This window comes from Leptopilina boulardi, unplaced genomic scaffold (genome assembly GCF_019393585.1).
Source record: "Leptopilina boulardi isolate dan_hultmark-lab unplaced genomic scaffold, ZJU_Lbou_2.1 LbouV2_169, whole genome shotgun sequence".
Classification (NCBI taxonomy): Eukaryota; Metazoa; Arthropoda; class Insecta; order Hymenoptera; family Figitidae; genus Leptopilina; species Leptopilina boulardi.
In genome coordinates, this window is record NW_026137717.1 from 769,676 (window position 1) to 791,829 (window position 22,154).

At 28.0% G+C, this 22,154-nt stretch overlaps 1 protein-coding gene across 12 annotated transcripts in view; it reads right to left on the reverse strand.

Annotated features, from left to right (window-relative positions):
• Window positions 1-17,193, reverse strand: part of LOC127277523 (CUGBP Elav-like family member 2) — a 282,967-nt gene extending 265,774 nt beyond the window's left edge. For 4 of the 12 annotated variants that reach the window (XR_007842374.1, XR_007842373.1, XM_051298721.1 and 1 more), the window contains exon 1: window positions 16,866-17,191. Coding sequence is in view for 10 of the 12 variants with exons in the window: in XM_051298721.1 (XP_051154678.1) it covers window positions 16,866-17,044 (179 nt within the window). In the remaining 2 variants the exon portion in view is untranslated. Of the gene's footprint in view, window positions 1-16,865 lie in introns of all 12 variants that reach the window. The other 8 variants (XM_051298722.1, XM_051298718.1, XM_051298717.1 and 5 more) reach the window with 7 other exon arrangements.
• Window positions 17,194-22,154: the final 4,961 nt, after the last annotated feature.

Below are 22,154 nucleotides of genomic sequence, written 5' to 3' on the forward strand. Positions count from 1 at the left end.
ATTTACTTCAAACTTATTCTACGGGGGTTTTTTTTGGATCGCTGATTACAAATTTGAGGTTAGGTTCAAAAAATTTAAATTGCTGGCAAAAAATTTTTGTTTTTTTTCCCAATTTTAATATAAATTAAGTGCAATTTTAATTTAATATATATATATATACACGTATACATGAATTTATTTTTTTTACAAAATAAAGAGTATATATATATATTGCAAATGTTTGTTAACGAAAAAAAAAATAAAATAAAAAGCCATAAATGGAAATATATATATATAACCCAACAAAGTGCGAGAGTGAGTGAGTTAGAGAGAGAAAAGGTAGAAGCTAATTCATCAAAATTTAAATCTCAAATAGAAACGACGAGCGCGAATTCTAAAGGGAGAAAAAAAACTGTATATAACTATTTTCACTGGCATGTGCACACGGGTCTTCGGCAGATGGTTTATTAAAAAAATAAAAAATAAAAAATGAATGAAAACAAAAAAAAAGAGCCAAAGCAATTCACGTTTGGTTACCGATATTTCGTTTCGATCTACGCCAATCAGTTTCGGCTTTCGAGGTGTATATTCGAATTGGTCATATATATATATATATATATAGTTTTATATTTTTTTTCTGTTCTTTCACTTTTATTACCAATTTTTTTTTTTTTTTTTTTTTTGCTTGCTTTCACGAATGAACAGATATAGTCCAACTGATAAAGCCCGCAAAATAGGAAACTGTATGAGTCTGATAAAACTAATGATTTACATATATATAGTTGAGCGTTTTTTGAGATCATAATTTTTACCTATTTTTTAATCTAAAAAAAAAAAATTAATTAATAGACTCCACAGTAAATTTATTAGCTAAAGGGAGAATGGGACAAATTTAAAAAAAAAATAATTCAAAAATTAATTAAGCCTTAAAAAAATAAATAATTCAAAAAATTATTTTAAATTAAAAATAGAGTATTTATTATTATTATTATTATTTATTTTAAATTCACCCAATTAAAATGAAATTAATTTAAAGAAAAAAAACTACAAAAATAAATTATTTAAAAGACAAAGATTTCAAATTATCATTATCATTATTCAAAATAGTCACTTTTCGAGCAATATATTTTTCGTTTCCTTCTTTTTCTGTTAAATCAGCTAACAATCATGGCAGGCAAAAAGCGTATAAAATAGCAAAAGCACTGTCAAGCACGCGATTCTCGAAAGCCACAAATGTTCGCCCGGCAGTGGAGAGAAAGAGAGAGAGTTGCTTGTAAAGAATTGAGAAACTGATAAAAATGTATATATACAATTGCAAGCCTATATGATTTCTAATTTTCCAAGTGAGGCAAATATACTCAACAAAAATATTCAACAACTTCTAAACACGCAAATCTATTTTATTTTACTGAAAAAGTCAAATGAAAGTTATTATTTTGATTTATAGAAGGAGAAAAAAACAATCCTCACAACTTTCAGGTTCATTGTCAATAATAGAAAATAATAAAAAAAAATATTAATAACAATAATAAATAAAAATAATAACTTATGTCCAAAAAAAAAAGGTTGTAAAAATATACTCCGCCTTTTAGCTTTTATTAGTGGATGTTATAAGGGGCGTGTCCAAAAGGTCAAGCCCCTAGATTTTTACTAGTGGGCGTATCATATAAGCTCCTCCACAAAAATTTTTATTAGTGGATGTATAAGCTTCTCCCACAAATAATTATTAATGGGCGTATACTATAAGCTCCACCCTCAAAATATTTATTAGCTCCTCCCACAAATATTTATCAATGGGCGTGTACTATAAGCTCCTCCCACAAATGTTTATTAGTGGGCGTATACTATAAGCTCCTCCTTTAAATATTTATTAGTAGGTCTTATGAGAGGCGTGTCCAAAGGTTACGCTCCTCGATTATTACTAGTAGGCGTATACTATAAGCTCCTCCCACAAATGTTTATTAGTAGGCGTATACTATACGCTCCTTTCACAAATCTTTATTAGTGGGCGTATACTATAAGCTCCTCCTTTAAATATTTATTAGTGGGCCTTATGAGAGGCGTGTCCAATAGGTCACGCCTCTCGATTATCACTAGTGGGCGTTTACTATAAGCTCCTCCCCTCAAATGTTTATCAGTGGGGCTTATACTATAAGGTCCTGCCTCAAATATTTGTGATTACTATAGAAGGCGTGTACTATAGGCTCCGGCTATCAATACTTATTGGTGGTAACATGGGCGTGTACTATACGTTCTGCCTCTTAATGATTATTAATGGGTGTCATTTGGGGGCGGATACAATAAGCTCCACCTCTCAATGTTTATTGGTGTATATCATAAAAGGCGTGTCCTATAAACTCCGCCCCTTAATGTTTCTTGGTGCATGTCAAAGGGGTGTGTTCTTTACGCTCCTCCCCTTATTTCTAATACGCTTACATAAGAAGGGGCGTGCCCATTGTAAATTACATTTAAAAATTCTGTTTTTTAACACTAGAAAAATTACAATTCAAAATAAGTTAAAGAGAATTTAATTTATTTTTTTGAAAAATAGAAAAACTTCTTATTGAGACATTTTTTTTTTAATCAAGAGATAGATGATGCATGTATGAATATAAAGGGGATAGTGTCTAGATATACTTTGGGGTCCATTAATTAATACGGTTCTTTATGATATAAAAGACGGCACGCGATATACAATGTACAAAAGTGTCAAATCATCCCTTTCTATAAAGGGGTAAAATAGCCTTATATAATGACGAGCAGGAAAAATAAGAGTGTCAGTTTTTTTTCTTTGCGTGACAAATATTGAAAGATGGAGTCTCCTCCTGCACCTCCCATTTAAAAAAAAAACAAAAATAATCAATGAAAAATAAATTACCTCTAAATTCAAAATAAAAAAAAAGTTTTTAAAATCGGAAAAAAAATGATTACCTGGAGCAGTGATATTTTTTAACTAAAATAGAGTAAGTTTTCGCTGCTTTAGAGAAACATATCGTTGTTTCAGGTAAATTTTTTTTTCCTTGTAGAAAATTTATTGGCCTCAAATAGGAAGTTAAAAAAAATGTTTTTCTTTAATATTTAGCGTTTTTTTATTGATGTGGAAAATTAATTTAAAGAAAATTAAAATGTAGTTTATTTTGTTTGGACGTTATTTACGCCGAGTTTATTTATATATATGTGTGTGTGTACCTGTTGTCAATGCCAAGAGAGAGAAAAGATAGTAGTCTCATTTTCTGAAAGGGGATATCTCGAGGGTGAGAGAGAGAGAAAGAGAGCGAAAGTAAGGGAGAGAGAGAGAGTGAGAGAGGATTCTCTCGGCAGAGGCTTTGTTTCGTTATTTATTCGTTTAATTAACTCTCCTCGCTTCCAATAAACCTTCCACGGAATGCTCAGCGGATTCTAACGCCGGCGGGACACGCGACACTCCTCTCGTTTCTGGATGAAATTCACAAATGAAAAGAATAAATGTCAACAAATAAACAGTAAAATAATAATAAAAAAAAAAAAATGCGTAACCTTTTTTTCATTTGTTTTGTTTGATTTAAAAATGACAAATATGCAAACAAAAAAAAAAGCTAAATCGAATTAATCTTTTTAATATTCGCGGTTTTCTTTTTAGCCGACGATTATCAAAAAGCTATAAATTATTTTTTAAACGCTTTTTTTGCGCTAAAAAAAAGTTACTAATTTTAGGGAATAATTATTATTATCAATTTCTATTTTTATTTATTTCTATTCCGTTTTTTTTCTTTTTTATGTTTACTTTTGTTTTTTTCTGTTCATTGCTCTATTTTTCCCCTATTTTTTGCAGCAAAAAAAAGAAAAAAAAATAGAATAAAACGTGTAATTGCAATAAAAAAAAAAAATTTATGACGCAATGGCCGTGCGGTAAAACATACGAATTTATAATTTACCGATCTGGGTTCGATTCCCCTTGTCGGGTAAAATTTTTTTTTCTCCAACAAAATAATTTTGAAAATACAATTAATTATTTTCTAATAATTTCTAATAATTTTCACGCTTATTACTAGAAAAAAAATATTTTTTTTCCCACAAATACAACTATTTTTTTGCAAAAAAGGAATTTTTTTTGGAAAAAATCATACTTTTTTTGAAAAAAACATAATTTTTTGAATTTGAATTTTTTGAAAAAATGACGAAACAATAAAAATAGATTGTAATAAATTTTATCTAAAGATAAGGGAACAAAAAAAAAAATTGGGCGAAAAGATTTGTTTCTTGTGTTGAGTCTATCGAATCGAAATTTCTGATTTGGGTAGAGTTCAGGAGCAAAAAAAAAAGAAAAAAAAGTGCAAACGTTTCGACAATTTCGCCCTCGATACACGTCCGAACGTTTCCAGTCATTTTACCGAGCGTAAAATTTCGTTGATTTGGCAGATTTATTTCTCTCACTCATACCCCTTCTTTTTTTTCTCTAACCCCCCCCCCTCTCTCTCTCTCTCGTTCTCTCCAGACAAGGACAAATGTTGCCAACACTTTAGAGGTTCGTCACCTCTCTCGTATATAAGCGAGATTAACCCACAAGTAAACACGGTTCCAATAACATGCTAATTTTAACCAAGAGACTTGTGTGTTGTGATTGCCAAACCAAAAGTTTAACATATACAACAAATTTTGTACACGAAAAATCGTTTTTTTTTTTTAATTATTTTCAAAATTATTTTCAAAAAAAATTTTTTTCTTTCAATTTCCATTATTTTGGGGGTTAAAAAATTTTTTTAATTACCTATTTTTTTAAATTAATTTAACAAATTTCAGTTGGAAATTTAAAACACTAGTGAAATTTAATTAGCATTGAGTTGTAATTTTTAATAATAATAATAATAATAATAAACTAAAAAAAATGATACCTGGGAAGAATCGAACCCTTGCCGTTTGATTATAAGTCAGGCGCCCTAACCCCGAGACCAAGAACACAATTTTTTTCTTAATCATTTTCGGAAATTGACGATTTTTATCAATAATTTTACAATAAAATATACTTTATTATATTCATATCTATCAAATGAAAAATAATTAATGAATTAATCAATTAATTAATTATTTTTCATTAATTTAGCAAAGATTAATTACTATATTTTTTTAAAGAAACATTGGATTACATTTTGCAATAAAGGCATTACTTTTAATTTAAAAAAAAAAAAAAAAGTGCAATTCGGGAAGAATCGAACCCTTATCCTTCAATTACAAGTCAGACGTCTTAACCCCTAGACCAAAAACAAAAAATTTTTTTTCTACCATTATTTTTCAAAATTTCTCAATTTTTCATTAATTTTGACAATAAAAATAAAGTCGAAATAAATCGAATTCAAACAGAAAGCAAAAAAAAAAAAAAATGATAAATATAATTTTCACAATAAAAATGATAAATATATACTCGAGATTGAAAAATAATTAACTTTCGAAAGCAATTCAAATTCTTAAAAAGTTCATCCATTTAATTAAGACCTCTCTTCGCTACATAAAATCGATGAGCTATTCCAGCGCTCGTGGATTATGCAAGTCGTTATGAAAGATATCTCCCGTTTGGATGGAAGAGGAGGGGGGATTAAAGGGGGGGTAGGAACGTTACGTCACCATTCGAAGAAGATTTGATTTCGATGGCGCCATTATTCGCTTTCTGGATAAGGATCGAACATTACCAAAGGAATAGTTTTACCCCCCCCCATCCCTTGCCTCGCTCTTCCTTCATTCGAAATCGACAGAAACTTAGAATTCCAAAGAGGCGTCCAAGTTCGGGTCGCGAGTCAATCGGCCGGAAGTGATCGCGTGCTTGCCCAAGCGAATTCGTTAGTTTCCCCACGCCCCTCTTTCCCAAAAAAAAATTGACGCGACGGATAAAATTCGATTTTTTTTTTGAAAAAAACAAAAAAAACATAACCTAGAAATGTATAGTGAAAGAATAAAGCGGTAAAAAACGGAAATTTTTACGCCCCTCTTTCCAAAAAAAAAATTGACGCGACGGATAAAATTCGATTTTTTTTTGAAAAAAACAAAAAAAACATAACCTAGAAATGTATAGTGAAAGAATAAAGCGGTAAAAAACGGAAATTTTTACGGAGAAATAGAAAAAGAGAGAAAAATTAAAAAAATAGGGATTTGTCTCGTGGTAAAGTGACTGAGAATTGAAATAAAAAATTAGGGTTCGATTCCCGTTGGGGGTGAATTTTTTTTTTTTTTTTCTTTAGTAAAGTAAGGTGTTTCTAAATGTAAGTAAAATGTAAAAAATAAACGTTAAATTTTCAATAAATATTAAATTTAGAATAAATATATAAAAATTTGGGTTCGAATCCCGTTGGGGTAAATTTTTTTTCTTTTTTTCCACTAAAGTAGCGTGTTTCTAAATGTAAATAAAATGTAAAAGAAATAAAATAAATTGTAAAATAAATAAAAAATGCAATAAAAAATAAATTTTTGGATTAATATACTTTCCATTATTATTATTATTTTTTTTTAAGAATAAACTACAACAGTGAAAGTAAATTTTTTTTCTCAGTCAAAAGGGAAAAAAAACTTTAGGGATAAAATATTTCGTTTAAAGTAATCTTTCGAGCTGAAAGTATCGTCGAAATCTGATCGAGAGAGAGAGAAAAAGTTTCGATTTTTTTTTGCTTTACCCCTCGTTTACGCGACGTGACTTCAACGACGAAGACGACGACTTACGCTCTCTCGAAGGAAAATCGCGTCTCAGACCGAGGAATAATGTAGAAAAACTCGGTTTTCACGAGGCTCAAGAGTACTTTGAAAACCGATGGTCGTTACTTCAACGAAAATCCTTTCCAAGTGGCCGGCGGTGCCGAACGCAAGAATAGGCGGATTTTTTTTTTTTTTTTTAAATGAAATAAATAATAAAACTGTCTCGCCAAAAAAAACATTTCGAGAAAATTGCAAAATTTAAATACAAATTCCGTTGGTTTTTTTTACCAATATTTTGTTAAGTAAGGACTAAAAAAATAGAAAAAATTTTTATTTACTTTTTTACTCAAAAAGTTATTTTTCAAAAATTTTTGGTATTTGTAATAGTATTTTGATTTAATAGATGCAATTGCCAAAATACAAAAAAAAAAAAAAAAAAAATTCGGTAAGAATCGAACCCTAGGCGTTTAATTACAAGTCGGATACCTTACCACGGGACAAAATTCTACTAGAAATTATTTTTCCCCTTTTTTACGAAATGCGAACGATTTTCAATGGTTTCTACAATTTTACAAAAATTTCTTTGATTAGAAACTAAAAAGGAACGAAAATTTACCTTTTTTTTTAAATAATTTTCCCCAACAAAAAAATCCAAATTCGTTAATTTGGCAAAAACATTGCAATTTATATATGAAAATCCAAAAAAAAATTTCCAAAACCAAATAAATACCAAAAATATAAATACAACATAAAAAAAAACTAATTCTGCCGAGAATCGAACCCAAGACTCTCAATTACAAATCAAACAGCTAAACAATTTTTTTTCCACAATAATTTAATTATAAATTCAAGAAAAAAAACTATACATTTTAATTACAAATAAAAAAAAATTTTAATAAATTAAATTTACGTGTATTTTTTTTTCTCATCTATTCTTTTTTCTTGTAAATTCACGCTCCATTTTGTAGCGTTTTTTGCATTTTGCTTTTCTCAGGTTCCATCACACGTGACAATGTTCTCACCAAACACCCATCCCTTCTCTTTCTTTAGTGGTGGAAAACCTCTGATGGTTATATGTATAACTATTATTAGATGGTGGTTGGCGCCTTCGAAACGACAATGCGGCTTTAATCTTCGTCCTCCCAATGGACCCACAACCATCTCACCATCATCATCTTCAACACCAAACCAGCCCCCATTTCATTTCCCTATCGACCGCATTTCTCGCCCTCGCGAGTTCATTATCATTGGAGAACGTCTCACTGAACATCTTTGGCTTCGATAATAAAGACAGACGAAAATAATGATAATAATAATAAATATAATAAAAATAATTTAAAAAAATTTTTTTTAATTAAAAAAATTAATAATAAAATAGTAATAAATATTACAAAAACTTTAATAAAATAAAAGAAACGTTTAGTAAGGTAAGGTAAGGTAAGGTTATGACACGTTTAGTTAGGTTAGGTTAGGTTATGGCACGTTTAGTTAGGATAGGTTAGGTTAGATTTAGTTAGGTTAGGTTAGGCTACGTTTAATTAGGTAATGTTAGGTTACGTTTAGTTAGGTAAGGTTAGGTTATGCCACATTAAGTTAGGTTAGTTTAAGCTAGGCTACGTTTAGTTAGGTTATGTTAGGTTATGTTAGGTTATGTTTAGTTAGGTTAGGTTAGATTTAGTTAGGTTAAGTTAGATTTAGTTAGGTTAGGCTACGTTTAGTTAGGTTAGGTTAGATTTAGTTTGGTTTGGCTACGTTTAGTTAGGTTAGGTTAGGTTACATTTAATTAGGTTAGGTTGTTTACTCTTGACATGGAAAATGACCCATATATAACCTTAAAATTTAAGGGCATATAGGGTTCCGAGATTCAAAGTCAGAGATTAAACATAACCTAAAAATTCCTAGGGCAACGATTTTTCCAGAATTCAAGACCTTGGCTAAAACATAACCTCAAAATTCAAGGACATAGATCAAGGGACAGTTGGGAGTATAAGACTTTGTCCGACGAACGTAACTTCAAATTTCCCATAACCTAGAAACGAATATAACCTCAAATTATTAAAAATTTTATCTAAATTTTGTTCGTTTCTTGCTTAGGGAAAAATTGTAGTTATATGTTTGTCGGGCATAGTCTCAAACCACCAACGGTACCTTGACCTATGTCCTTGAATTTTGAGGTTATGTTTTGAACTAAGGCCTGAATTCTGGAAAAACGATGCCCTAGGAATTTTAAGGTTATGTTTGAATTAAAGCCTTGAATTCAGCAAATAAATTTTTTTTTTTGTTTTTTTTTCGTTTTTGTTTGCCAGTCTCAAAAAAAAATTCGAGAGTGAAAATGAAACAATAGAATTATATATATATATATATATATATATATATATATATATATATATATAGATTTCTGTGTTGAATAGAAAACAGGCAGCAACGTACCACTAAATTGTAGCCAAGGTTTGCGCGAAAGCTGAAATTAACGACCTAAAACTCAAGCCCAGAGGCTAATTCTACAGTAGTGCGCGGAGAGAAAATTAGCTATAGCAAGTACATCTGAACTTTGTATGCGCGCACTCTTTCATGTCATATTCAAAGTCCTGTGTACTTTCCGTTTCTCTCTGTGTGTATGTGTATAATATTCTCCAACAAAGTACATTGTCATTAGGTGGGAAAACGTTTCTAAAAGGTGTTAAAGCGTTAGGAAAATTAAAACATTTTTTTTCATATTTGTTTTTTACATTCTTTTTCACAAACCCCAGAGATTAATTGCTCTCAATATTTTTGTTTAAAAATAAACTTTCATTTATCACTGATTTATGAAAAAAAAAAATAATAAAAAAATACTAATAATAAGGAAAAAATTTTTTACCTGGAACAGCTATAAGTTTCACTGGAACAGCAAAATATTTTCCTAAAACAGCATTCTTTATTCTAAAGAAACGTATCACTATTACAGATAAATATTTTTTTCCGTGAATAATAATAATAATAATAATAATTATTATTATTATAGAAAAAAAATTGAAAAATTTATTCAAATTTTATTTTACAAAAAAAGAAATTGATTTCCTATTGATAAACTGTAAAATAATTGAAAACTTCATTTTTGGAAATTTTTTTATCCCTCGAAATAGAAAATGGCCGAGTGGATAAAGAGCGCGACTTTATAAAAAATTGTCCAGGGTTCGAATCCTGACAAAAAAATTTTTTTTTTTATTTTGACTTTTTTCTTATACTTTTTTTTTCTTATTGTTTTTTTAACAATTGTTGTAAAAGTAGAGTATAAATAAATAAATAAACATTAAATACGGAAAAAAAAATTTTTTTCTTCTTTTTTTTTAAATTCAAAAAGGGGCAATAGAAATATTTTTATGGGGAAATTTCAAAGTAGACAATTGCGAATTATTCCATTATCTTATAAGAGAGAGAGAGAGAGAAACAGAGTTTAAAGCAATTTGGCGAAATAGTGTGACAGAAATAGTGGGCGTTTAAATCTTGAAACACGTGCGGACATGAGACAATCTCACCAGATAACATGAGAGCATTTTACAAGTGTGAAAAAAAAGAGTAACAAAATTTCATTATTTGAAAAAAAAAAATTTTTTTAATATTTTTTTTGAAAATGTAAAAAATTGTTTTTATAAAAAAAAATTTTTTTTTGAAAATGTAAAAAATTGTTTTTATAAAAAAAAATATTTTTTTTTATATTGTATTATTTTAAATCGATTTTTGGAAGACAGGTGAATAAAACACATTCACATATATAATGACAACGTTTCGGAGGCACAGTTCGCCACCATCCTCAGGTCACTTTATTACACTCTAAACAAATTCAATACATACAGAATAAACCAAAAAAATTATTTTTTTTTATATAAAAATTAATTAAAAATTTTTAATGGAGCAATAGAAGGAGAGAGAGAGAGAGAGAGAGAGAGAGAGAGAGAGAGAGAGAGAGAGAGAGAGAGAGATTAAAGATTTTAAATAAAAAAAAAAGTTAAAAAAAAGGAAAAATTTCAAAAACACACGGAGAAAAATGGAGCTGAGTTTCTAGTAATAATTCCTATGGAATAGTAATAATTATATTTTTCTAGTAAAAATTACTATTAATTGTAAAATGTACTTTTCATGAAGTAAATATTACTATTTATGGTAGTAAAAATTACTAATAGTAATTATTACAGTAGTCACTTTAAAAATTACTACAGATGTAATGGAAATTGCTTTGCGATTTTTAAATTTTATAACGCCATTGTAAATTTTATTAAATTTTGTATTAATTTTTACATTCAACATTTTTTAAATATTACTCGTAGAAATCCTAATAAGCACTACTGCGGAATATAAAAATTGCTTCTGCAAGAAACAAGTTTTACTATTGCAGAACAAACTTTTTACTCGAAAAAGTAGTAATCCGTACCACTACTACTATACGCCTGTGGGTGTGTGATTACGTCACTACGGTCATGCGCAGCGATCGTAGCCTGACGTTGTTAAAGTGATCCGGCATTTTCGGGTTAGAAAGCAAAGACAGTCTTTGTTAGAAACTTAGAAAGAACTTATATATAAGTATAAAAAATGTAAATTTCATCTTAATAAAAAAATGTTTGACAATAAATAATTTTAGCATTTTAAATTAATTTTTAATTCCTACATTTTATTTATTTATATCAATTTCCAAAGTATGCAATTCCTGCGTATATAATGAATATCAATTGATTACTTAATTAACTTTTAATTAATTACTATCTAATTAAATAATAAAAATAAATAATATAATAATTATTATACCTATAATAATAAAATAAATAAAAAAAACATAAAGAAATAAACTTCTTAAGATTTTATGTATATTAGTATTAATTATTATTTGCTAATACTTCAAAGTTTTATATACTACAATGTGCAATTCCAACTGTTTTATATATAAAATTTTTATAACATTTGCTTAAATAATTCTTATTTATTTTGTAGAAATATTTTATTTTATTTATTTTATTATTATTATAAATTTTTATATGTTAATTTAATATCTTATCTAAATAAATACAATTTATGATTCATTTTATTAAAGAGGGGTATGTGGGTAAATTACGTTTTTGAGTGCAGCGGTTGCGACGGCCGAGAGGCTTAGTGAAAAAGCGTGCGATTTAGGGTTATTGCGTTTAGATATAAGTTTCGTAGGTAGGGTTCTAATCCGTGTAGATGTAAGATTTTCCGATATGTTCAGTTGTTAATTGTAAGTGTGAATATGTTTAAAGAGTGAAACTTGTGAAATAATGAATATAATACGCATAAAGAGTGTTAATTAATTAAAAAAATTTTTTTTAAACGCACTGCTTTATTTTTATTTATTAAAATAAAACGAGAAAATATATAGCTCTCTATACTCGCTTCATCTTCTCATCACGTCGTGAACAAACGCGCAGGCGCGCAGCTGCACACGCGACAGAATTCCTTTCACCCGTACATGTGAGGCGCGTCATTGTAGTAGTACCGATTACTACTTTTTCGAGTAAAACTTATTACTATTTCTTTAGGAAATAGTAATAATTGTTCCGATTCATAATAAAAGTTGCTTCGATCCTAGCATTTATTGCTTGGGACATTTTAAATATTACTCAGCTTTTAATAAAAATTATATTCCTTGAGATGAATTATTCTTTTTTGAAAAAAGTAAAATTTCTTTAAAAAGAAACAAAAGTTACTATTTCTTGAGCAGGTCCAAAATTACTATTTGAAAGTAGTAATTTTTGATCGAAAATGTTACAATTATTACTATTTATTTTTCTCCGTGCACAAAAATAGAAATTCATTGATAAATTTGCATTATATGATAATAAATTTAAAAAGAAAAAAAAATTGAGAAGAGAATTATTCTCAAACTTGTTGACACACATCAATTTTGTTATCAATCATGCTATTTTCGTATCTGAATTTTTTTTCTTTTATTATCGCTAAATTATCTCACATATATATTGTTGGCATAACATGTAATGATAAATAAGCAATAGCGGTAAAAATTTTTTTTGTTTTTTTTTTGTTTTAAGTTAATAAAAATGATTTTTCCCTCCCTCTTTCTATATAATCCTCACATAATATCATAATATCGAAGCGTAATGGTTATTTTTACACATAAATATAGGAAATGAATTTTTTTATGATCAAATGTGAAACAATTTTATTTTAATTGAAAAAAAAATAATTTTTTTTATAATAAAACATTTATTTTTAATTATCATTTAGTTTTCAATTTATTTTTTTAATTAATTTTTTTTTATTTAATGTTTTCCTATTTTAATTAGTTTTCAATTTTTGAATTTATTTTTTGTTTTCAATTTTTGGAATTTATTTTTCGTTTTTAATTTTGGAATTTATTTTTGTTTTAAATTATTTTTGAATTTTTTTTTATTTAGATTTATTTTTATTTGTATTTTTTAGCTTTACTTTATTTTTTCTGTTTTTTATTTAGTTTTAATTAATTTGTTTTCAACATTTTTGTAATTTTTCCTTTGAATTTATTTTTATTTTACTATTATTTCCGTGAATTTTTGCATTGCGCAGCATTTTTCTGCAAAATGATCTACTGCGCAGCGAGATTTAACCAGTACTATACAGCTGCGCAGTTTTACAGCCTGCGCTCTATAGCTGCGCAGTGCGTTTCAAAATCGGCTGCTTACTAGTGCTAATAAAAATTTATTAACTGCGCAGCCATATTGCCTCAACTGTAGAACTGCGCATTGATTTTTTTTCAAAAAAAAAAACCGTTACTCTTTAATTCTTATAAAAATTTATTACCTAAGCACTATTATTTTGCTTGCGCAGTAGATTTAAAAAAAAAAATGCTGCGCAATTAAAAAAAAATGTTTTTCCCACATTTTTAAATATATAAAAAATTATTATTATTTTCCTTTTCCAAGAATGAAAGGAAACCTCGTCTTTCAATTCATCTTATTTTCCCTTTGGTAGGAGAATTACAAAACGTTTTATACTCCCTCTCTCGTCGTTCATTATATTTTGTTACACACCATAAGTACATGAGACGGAAAGATCTTTTGCTGTGGTTCTATATATTTTCAAGTAGAAAGAAAAACTCAGCGGTTTTACAATATGAAGGGAACTTATGGCAGGGAAAATCTATGGAAGAAGGAGATCAAGAAAGAGGAGGAGAAGAAAAAGAAGGAAAGGGAGAAAAAAAAGGATAGGGAATTTTTTTTTAAGAAGATAGTTTTGTCAAGGGCAAAAATGACGTGAGTTGGTTATAATGGGGTGGGGGAGGATGTCTAAAATAACTCGCCAGCATATCCGAATGCTTTCCAACCCTGTCAGGGGATTTTCAACTAAATCCCCATTCTTCCACACGACATTGCTTTTCCAAGTGGATGCCGCTAAAATATGTAGTCGAGGATGGAGGGTGAATGTTATGGTGGGAGGAAGGGGGGGGAGGGAAGGAAAGGGTAGGAGGAAGGAGAGGAGGAATTTGCAAGAGTCTAGGAATAAAAGAGGGTTGGGGAGAAAGGGAAGAAATCTTCCCTTTTTGTGTTTTGTATTTTTTTTGAAATATTTTCTTTCTTCTGAATATTTTTTTGCCTTTCTTCTATCCTTTTTCTTTCTTCAATTTTTACCTTCCCTAACACTTTTTATCTACTCCACTCTAATATAATTTTTTTCTTTTTCCGATTAATTTTTTCTATGAGTATATTTTAACCTCGCTTCCACCTTCCTCCCTTCCTTACCTTTTTTTCGTTCTCCCTTTCTTCCCTCTTTCTCCCTTCCCTTACCCTTTTTTGCCCCTCCTTTTCTTCCCTCTCCCTTTTATTTCTTCCTCCCAATAATATCTTCCTCCCTTCCCAATTCCTTTTTTTTGCCTCTCCCTTTCCTCCCTCTTTCTCCCTTCTCTTACCCTTTTTTTGCCCCTCCTTTTCTTCCCTCTCCCTTTCATTTCTTCCTCCCAATAATATCTTCCTCCCTTCTAAATTCCTTTTTTTTCCTCTCCCTTTCCTCCCTCTCCTCTCACTTCCTCCTCCCAATATCTTCCTCCTTTTCTATCCTCTTCCTCTATAAATTTTATCATCTCCACCAATTTTACCTTCTACCTGCTTCTTCACACAATTTTATCTTTTTTTCTATTCTCTTCTTTTCTCCATATATTTTTTACTTCTCCCTTTCCTCTCTCTTCGCCTTTCAAATATTATCTTTCTCTTTTCCTATCCACTTCCGCTTTCCATGTATTTTAGCTCCTCCACTTCTTTTCCTTCCTCTATATTTTCCCAAAGGAATCTCTCGCTTTTTCTATCCTCTTCCTTTTTCTATTTAATTTTATCTTCCTCTTATATTCCCCCTCCCCCTACCTTCCCCCTTCTTGTCACACTATAATTTTTTTTTCTCTCCAATTTCCTCTCTTTTTATATTTTTATCTCCCTTCCCTCTTACTTTCCTTCTCTTAATGTTATCTTCATTTTTCCTATCCTATTCCTCCTCTTTAATATTTTAAAATAGAGGGAAGGGAGGTAAAAATATATAAAAAAAGAGAGTAAGAAGAAAAAAAATGAGAGGTAAAAATATCGAGGAAGGCGGAGGGAAAAAGAGGATACGGGAGGGGAGTAAAATATAAAGAGGGAAAAGGAAAATAGAAAGTAGGTAAAAATATTTTTTAAAAAAGAGAGGAAAAAAGTGACAAAAAGTGAAAATTAGAGTGGAGGAGTGATAAAAATAGGGTAGGGGAAATAAAAAAAAAGAGTGGGAAGAGGTAAAAATTCACAAAGAGAATAAGAGTATAAAATTGAGAGTGAAAGGGAAGGGAAATAACAAACCTGCAGAAAAAAAGGAAGAAGCTAAGAAAAAGAGAAAAATAAACTCAAATCGAGCAAGAAGAGATGAATTTTTCTCAAGTTAGAAACACACACAAAAAAAAACAAAAAAAAAAATATATATATATATAACCAATGCATGGTGTGAGAAGATACGAGAATAGAACACAGAAAACTGACGTTATCGCTTGAAACAGTATCTCGACAAAATAAACTGATAGCGAATATATATATATATATATATATATATATATATATATATATATATACGTTATCAGCATTGTGTTTGTTGTACTCTGAATCGAGAGAAGGTTACCCGTCCCTCCCCACTCTCTCCCTCATCATTCCTCTTCTATAAACCAACCAAACAACGCACAGAGTTCACAAAATACATAATGTTTCATGATGTCCGGCTTGTAAAAAGAAAAATAAATATATATTTCACGTTCTAAGTGTATTGAATCCGTTTTGTTTTATTATTATTATTATTTTTTGCCTCAATAGAAAACAACCTTCTTATTTCTCATTAAAAAAAAAAATCCGAAAATTTTAACAATATTCTTGATTTAAGAGGATTCTACTTATTTTAATGCTTCATTTTCATTTAGAATACAAATATTTCCTCTTACTTTAAGAGGATTATTTTTTATTTAAACATATTATTTTTATTTTAAAAGAATTTTTTCTATTTAGAAATATTCCTCTTATATTAAGAGCAATATTCTCTATTTAATAATAATCATTCCCTTAAAGTAAGATGAAAAATACTTTTCAACTAAGAATAATATACTCTTGATTCAAGAGGATTATTCTCTATTTAAGAATATTCCTCTTATTTTAAGGGGAAAAATACTCTCCGATTAAGAGTAAATATTTTTGATTCAAGAGAATTATTCTCAATTTTAGAATATTGCTCTTAAAATAAAAATAAATCGATTCTACGTTTCAGAGTAGTATTTTTGATTAAAGAGAATTATTCTCTATTTAAGAATATTCCTCTTGAAACAAGAGGATATTACTTTCTAATATTATTCTCTGATTGAGAGGAATATTTTTAATGAAAGAGAATTATTTTCTATTTAAGAATATTCCATTTTATTTTGAGAGGAAAAATAATTTCATATTGAGGGTAATATACTTATTTCATGAGGATTATTTTCTATTTAAAAATATTCCTCTCAAAACAAGAGGAAAATTACTCTCCAATTGAGAGTAAATATTTTTAATTCTAAATTAATATTCTAAAATAAAGTAAATATTCTATTTAAAAATATTCCTCTTAAAATAAGAGGAAAATTACTCTTCGATTGAGAGTAAATATTTTTAATTCAAGAGGATTTTCGCCAAAAAGGGAATTTTCCTCTAATTTTCAAGAATATATTTTTTTTTTCGTTGTAAAAAAAAATGAGGAAAAAATAGTGAACTTACTTGTTTTCCTTTTGATCGCCATTACTCGATTGCGATGCCTGGGTCAATTTTTTTGTATATGGATGTGGATGTACATTATTGTTGTTATTGTGCATATGCACTTTATTGGCGTTACTATCGGTGGGTGAGCTTGGCGATATTTTGCTCGCCAGTGTATTCAAGGACTGTAGCATTGTCATTGGACTCCTTGTGGCAACCGTGTCACGGTGCCCGTTGTTGTTCTGATTATCCTTTATGGCAGACAGGTTTACTTTTTTAAGGGATTTATTTTTTTATTTATTTCTTGTTAATTTTTAAATTTGGAAAACACAAAATCTTCTTTTTTCACCAAAAAAAAAAATACATATATTTTTTTTCCCCTATTTTTTTTACTCTCTATATTTTATATATAAATATATATATATATATATTTTTTTTTATTCCTTAAAAATTTTTCTTTTCACTCGCGCACAAAACTTTTTTTCTATTTCCAAAAACCAAAAGACTGGTAGAAAAAACAAACAAACAAAAAACAGTAGAAATTAAAAATCGTGGCACTTTTTTTGTAAAAATAAAAAACACTCACTTAATTTTTTTGTAATTTAATTCCCAAAGAAAATTTTGGGGTTGGGGAAAATAAATAATAAGGAGAAGATGAATTTTCTGCTTATATTCCTTTTGTTTTATTATTATGTCCTTCCTTTGTGACTAGCTGAACACGTTTAAACCTGAAAATCATTAGAAATACATTTATTATCTTTTTTTACCTCCTCGTCGAAATTACATGATACTATATATAATATATATATACATAATGTGTATTTAATTTCTCTCTTTTCAATCAATATACAATAAGAATAACTAAAAGGGGGAATCATTAAAATTTATATTGGCCTTTTTATTTTTATTATTAGAACATTAAAAAAATAATAATAATAAAGAAAACCACTTTTATGAAAATTGTAAATAATAATAGTTTATTAATAAATTTTTTAGTTTAATGATATTTTAATGTAATAATAATATTATATTATTATTTTAAATACGATAATAATAATAATAATAAATTTTTTTAATTAAATTCACTTAAAAATTGTACCACGGGGTTTTTTTAGGTGGCTGATTATAAATTAAAGGTTAGTTTTTAGAAATTCAAAATGGCGGATCCAATATGGCGGAAGAATTTTTAAAAATTCATTAAATTCGATTGAAAAATGTATCTCGGAGTGTTTTTGAGGTCACCGATTACGAATTTGAGATTAGTTTTCAAAAATTCAAAATGGCGGAACCAATATGGCGAATAAAAATTTAAAATTTGGACCAATTACAATGAAAATCGTCACTCGGAAGGTTTTTAAGGTCGCTTATTATGAATTTAAGGTTAGTTTTCAATAATTCAAAATGTCGGGCAAAAATTTTAAATTTCATTAAATTCACTTAAAACTTGATCCTCGGGGTTTTTTTTTTGAGTTGCTCATTACGAATTTGAGGTTAGCTTTCAGAAATCCGTAATCGCGAATCGAATTTTTGAAAAATTTATTAAATTTACCCTAATTTTATTTCTTTTCGGGTTTTCGGGATCACTGATTACGATTTTGAGGTTAGTTTTCAGAAATTAAAAATAACTATAAACATTGAATCAGATTTCAAAAATTTAAATTGGCTCTAATTTTTTTTTTTGTCAATATTTGCTTATCTTTTAAATCAAAAAAGTATCAAATCAACTGTCAAAATGAAATGCTTTTTTTTTTATTTTTTATTTGTAAAATTAATGTCATTTAGCGCGAGGATATTTCCGAATAATAAAGTTTATATTTTGGTAGCACAAACTCGTTCTCACTTCTTCATCCCTCGTTACACGTAATACATAATAAACCCTGAACTGTCCCTTGGCATCTGTCTTTCCCACACCCTATGTACTCTCTCACTCTCTCTCACTCTCTCTTTACTTCCTATCTCTACTTTACGAGCGGTTGCTTTTTCTCATCGTTTTTCTCTTACAACGCTGACTAGAAAGCTCGGAAGCGTACGTGCGTAGCTTTCTCGCAAGTGGCAACTACTTTACAATGAGTCAATTAAAAGTTTAAGTTTAATTACAAACTGGCATGATGCTCCTGAGAGAGGAAGAGAGGAGAGACTAAAAGAACGTGCCAACGACAAAAAGCGGTCGACGCAAAAGAGGTTTAGAAAGAGGGGGGAAAAGGGGAAAGAAAAGAAAACGTAAAATTTTTCAAAGGAGGGACATTATTGGGGGGGGGTAATATTACTATTACTATTATTAATAGTACTAATATTACTAGAAAAAATTACTAGGCCTAATATTACTAGTACTAATATTACTAGTACTAGTAGTATTAGTCCTAGTAATATTAGTGTTATTAGTACTAGTAATGTAAGTATTATTAGTCCTAGTTATATTAGTATTATTAGTCCTAGTAATATTACTCCTACTAATATTAGTACTAGTAATACTAATACCACTAGTACTAATATTAATAGTACTTATAATACTAATATTACTAGGACTAATATTACTGGGACTACTAGTACTAATATTACTAATATTACTAATATCATTAACATTAAAAATAAATAAACAATACTAATAAAAAATACAAAAAAATACGAAAAAAAATAAATATATTTAAAAAATTGAAAAAAGAAAGCTAAGAATGGGAAAAAGTCAAGTATCGACAGGTGCTGAAAGTAGAAAGCAGAAAAAAAATCAAAACACGAGACATTGAAGTGTCAAAATAATGTCGACAAATGAAAATGAATGGTGAACAAACAAAAGAGAATGAAGATGAAGAAAAAGAAGAATAAGAAGAAGTTGGCGTGAATAAAGTGGAGGGGAAGGGTTCCAAACATCTCCTATCCTCACTCACTCATCCTCTCACCCCCCCTTCCCACCCTTTCAAACACACTAAAAGTTTCCGGTACGGGGGAGAAAAGCTTTGTTCCTTAGGCCTCTCGACAAAAAACTCCAACTTGAAGCGACTCCTCAAGTGGTGCTAGCCAAGAATTTCCCGAGCGCGTTTTCACCTCGCACCCGCGTTTTCGCTTCAAGAATCATCTTCAGATTTTTATTTCATTGTTAAGAGAGAGTGAGAGAGAGAGAGACTTATATTTACTCCACGAAATAAATTTATATATAAAAATGAGATTTTTCACTTTCTAATTTTTCTTTTTTTTCTTTAAACAAAAATCTGATAAATAAACAGAAAATAATAAATAATTAAGAGAAAATATTTTTTTTTAAATATGAAAATATAAATCATTATTTTTGTTATACTTAAAATAATGAATCGTTAATTATTAGTAATATTATTATTATTATTACTATTATTATTTCTATTATTATTATTTATTATTTTCATAGTATTAAAATATTTTTTTAAATTAATATAATTGTTATTATTATTGTTAATTACGATTTTGTTATATTGTTAAAAAATTTTGTAGTGTAAAAAAAAATATTTTTTTTTTTAAAAGAAATTCTAGAAAAAAAAGTGAGGAAAAATTAAGTAACAAGAACAATGAAGAAAAATAGAGGGAAGAAAATTTTTTAAACAAAAGAATGTAATTAAAAAAAAGAGAAAAAGAAATTAAGAGAAGCATCCGGTAATTTTTTTTTTGTCTACTGCATGTATGCGACACACACACACACGTGCACTCAAATGAAAAAAAAAAAAAGAAATTTGTATACCTCTTTAAAATTTCCCTTCACCCTCTCAACAAACTTTGAAGTTACTCAAAAGTGTCAAATTAAAAAACTTGAACTGCGTCGTCGACGAAAAAAATAGAGAGAAAAAAAAAATTGTCGACGATTCCGATTAAACTTGGAAAAAATTTTTTTTTTTTTTAGTATTTACCTTCTACTTTGTGCCAACACCTTTTTTTATTTAACAATTTTCTTTATTGAAAAACTCTACTTTTTTATTATTAATTTATTATTATTATTTAACACTTCAAAAAAAAAAAAATTTTTCTGGAAAAACCTTTTTTTAAAGAAAAAACGATGCACTACAGAAAATAGAATTTTTAAACAAATATAATAATAATAATAATAATAAAATCACACACACACACACGTGATTAGAGACGATCTCAACCTGGGAACTTTAACTCGTATACTGAACTCACTCTCTCATGTATAGTATGACCATTTCGTTATCGGTAAAACGTTATCAGAATCTCTCTTTTTCTCTCTCTCTCTCTCACTCACTCTCTCTCTCTTCCCACTTTATTTGTTTTCATATCTCTTATCGGGACTGATTTTTATCACCATTAAATAAGTGAAGGTGTTAATATTTTTTTTCTCACTCGTCTAAAAGTTCATTTCATTGGAATTTCTATTTTGTCTTTTAATCTCAGAAAAAAAATTTAACTCCAAATATATTTTTTTTTTTACAAATTTTTAAGAAATAACTATTTTGAGTTTCAAAATTAATATTCGAAATATACAATTTTTTTTCACTAAGTGCAATAAATTATTCGTTTTTAAACTCAGATTTAAATTTTTTTATTTGCTTTTTAAGAAAAAAAAAGAATGTTAAAAAATCGAAAATTTTGAAATTTACGTTTCGTTTAATCAAAAATATTAATATAGAAAATAAATAATAATAAATAATATAATAATAATAACGATAATAATAATAACGATAATAATAATAATAACATACTATTAATTTACTATTACTACTATTATTATATTATATTATTATTATTATTATTATTATTATTATTAATATACTATTACTGCTAAAAATAATAATAATAAACTTGTTTTTTAAAAATAATTAATTAATGATTAATTAATAATTAAACGTAAAAATAATTTAGTTTGGTCAAATTTTTTTTTCAATTTATAAAAAAAATTGATTAAAAAACCGGAAATATTTATTTAAATTTTGATGTTACATTTTAATTTTCATTATAGAAAGATTTAAACTATCTTTAATTCGCTCTCTCTCTCTAAGTTAGTAGTAATACGATAAGGCCGTCTCTAATCTTTTGCGAGCAGAATGAGACATCGTTTAAAGAAAAATAAATCGAGGTAGAAGTTTTATAGATTAGATAAACGCATTCCTTACACGTGATTACCTAGAGAGAAACACGAATGTGCATTATTACTGTTATAGTAGAAGTAGACAATATTTCCAAATTGCTATCAAATATACATCAGTTCTAATTTCATTCAATTATTACTCAACAAATTAAGGAACGATAAATTAAGTGTTAAAAATATGAAATTCATTTAAATGTAATTAGCCAAAAAAGGGCAATTTTTTTAAAATTAAATTTTACAAA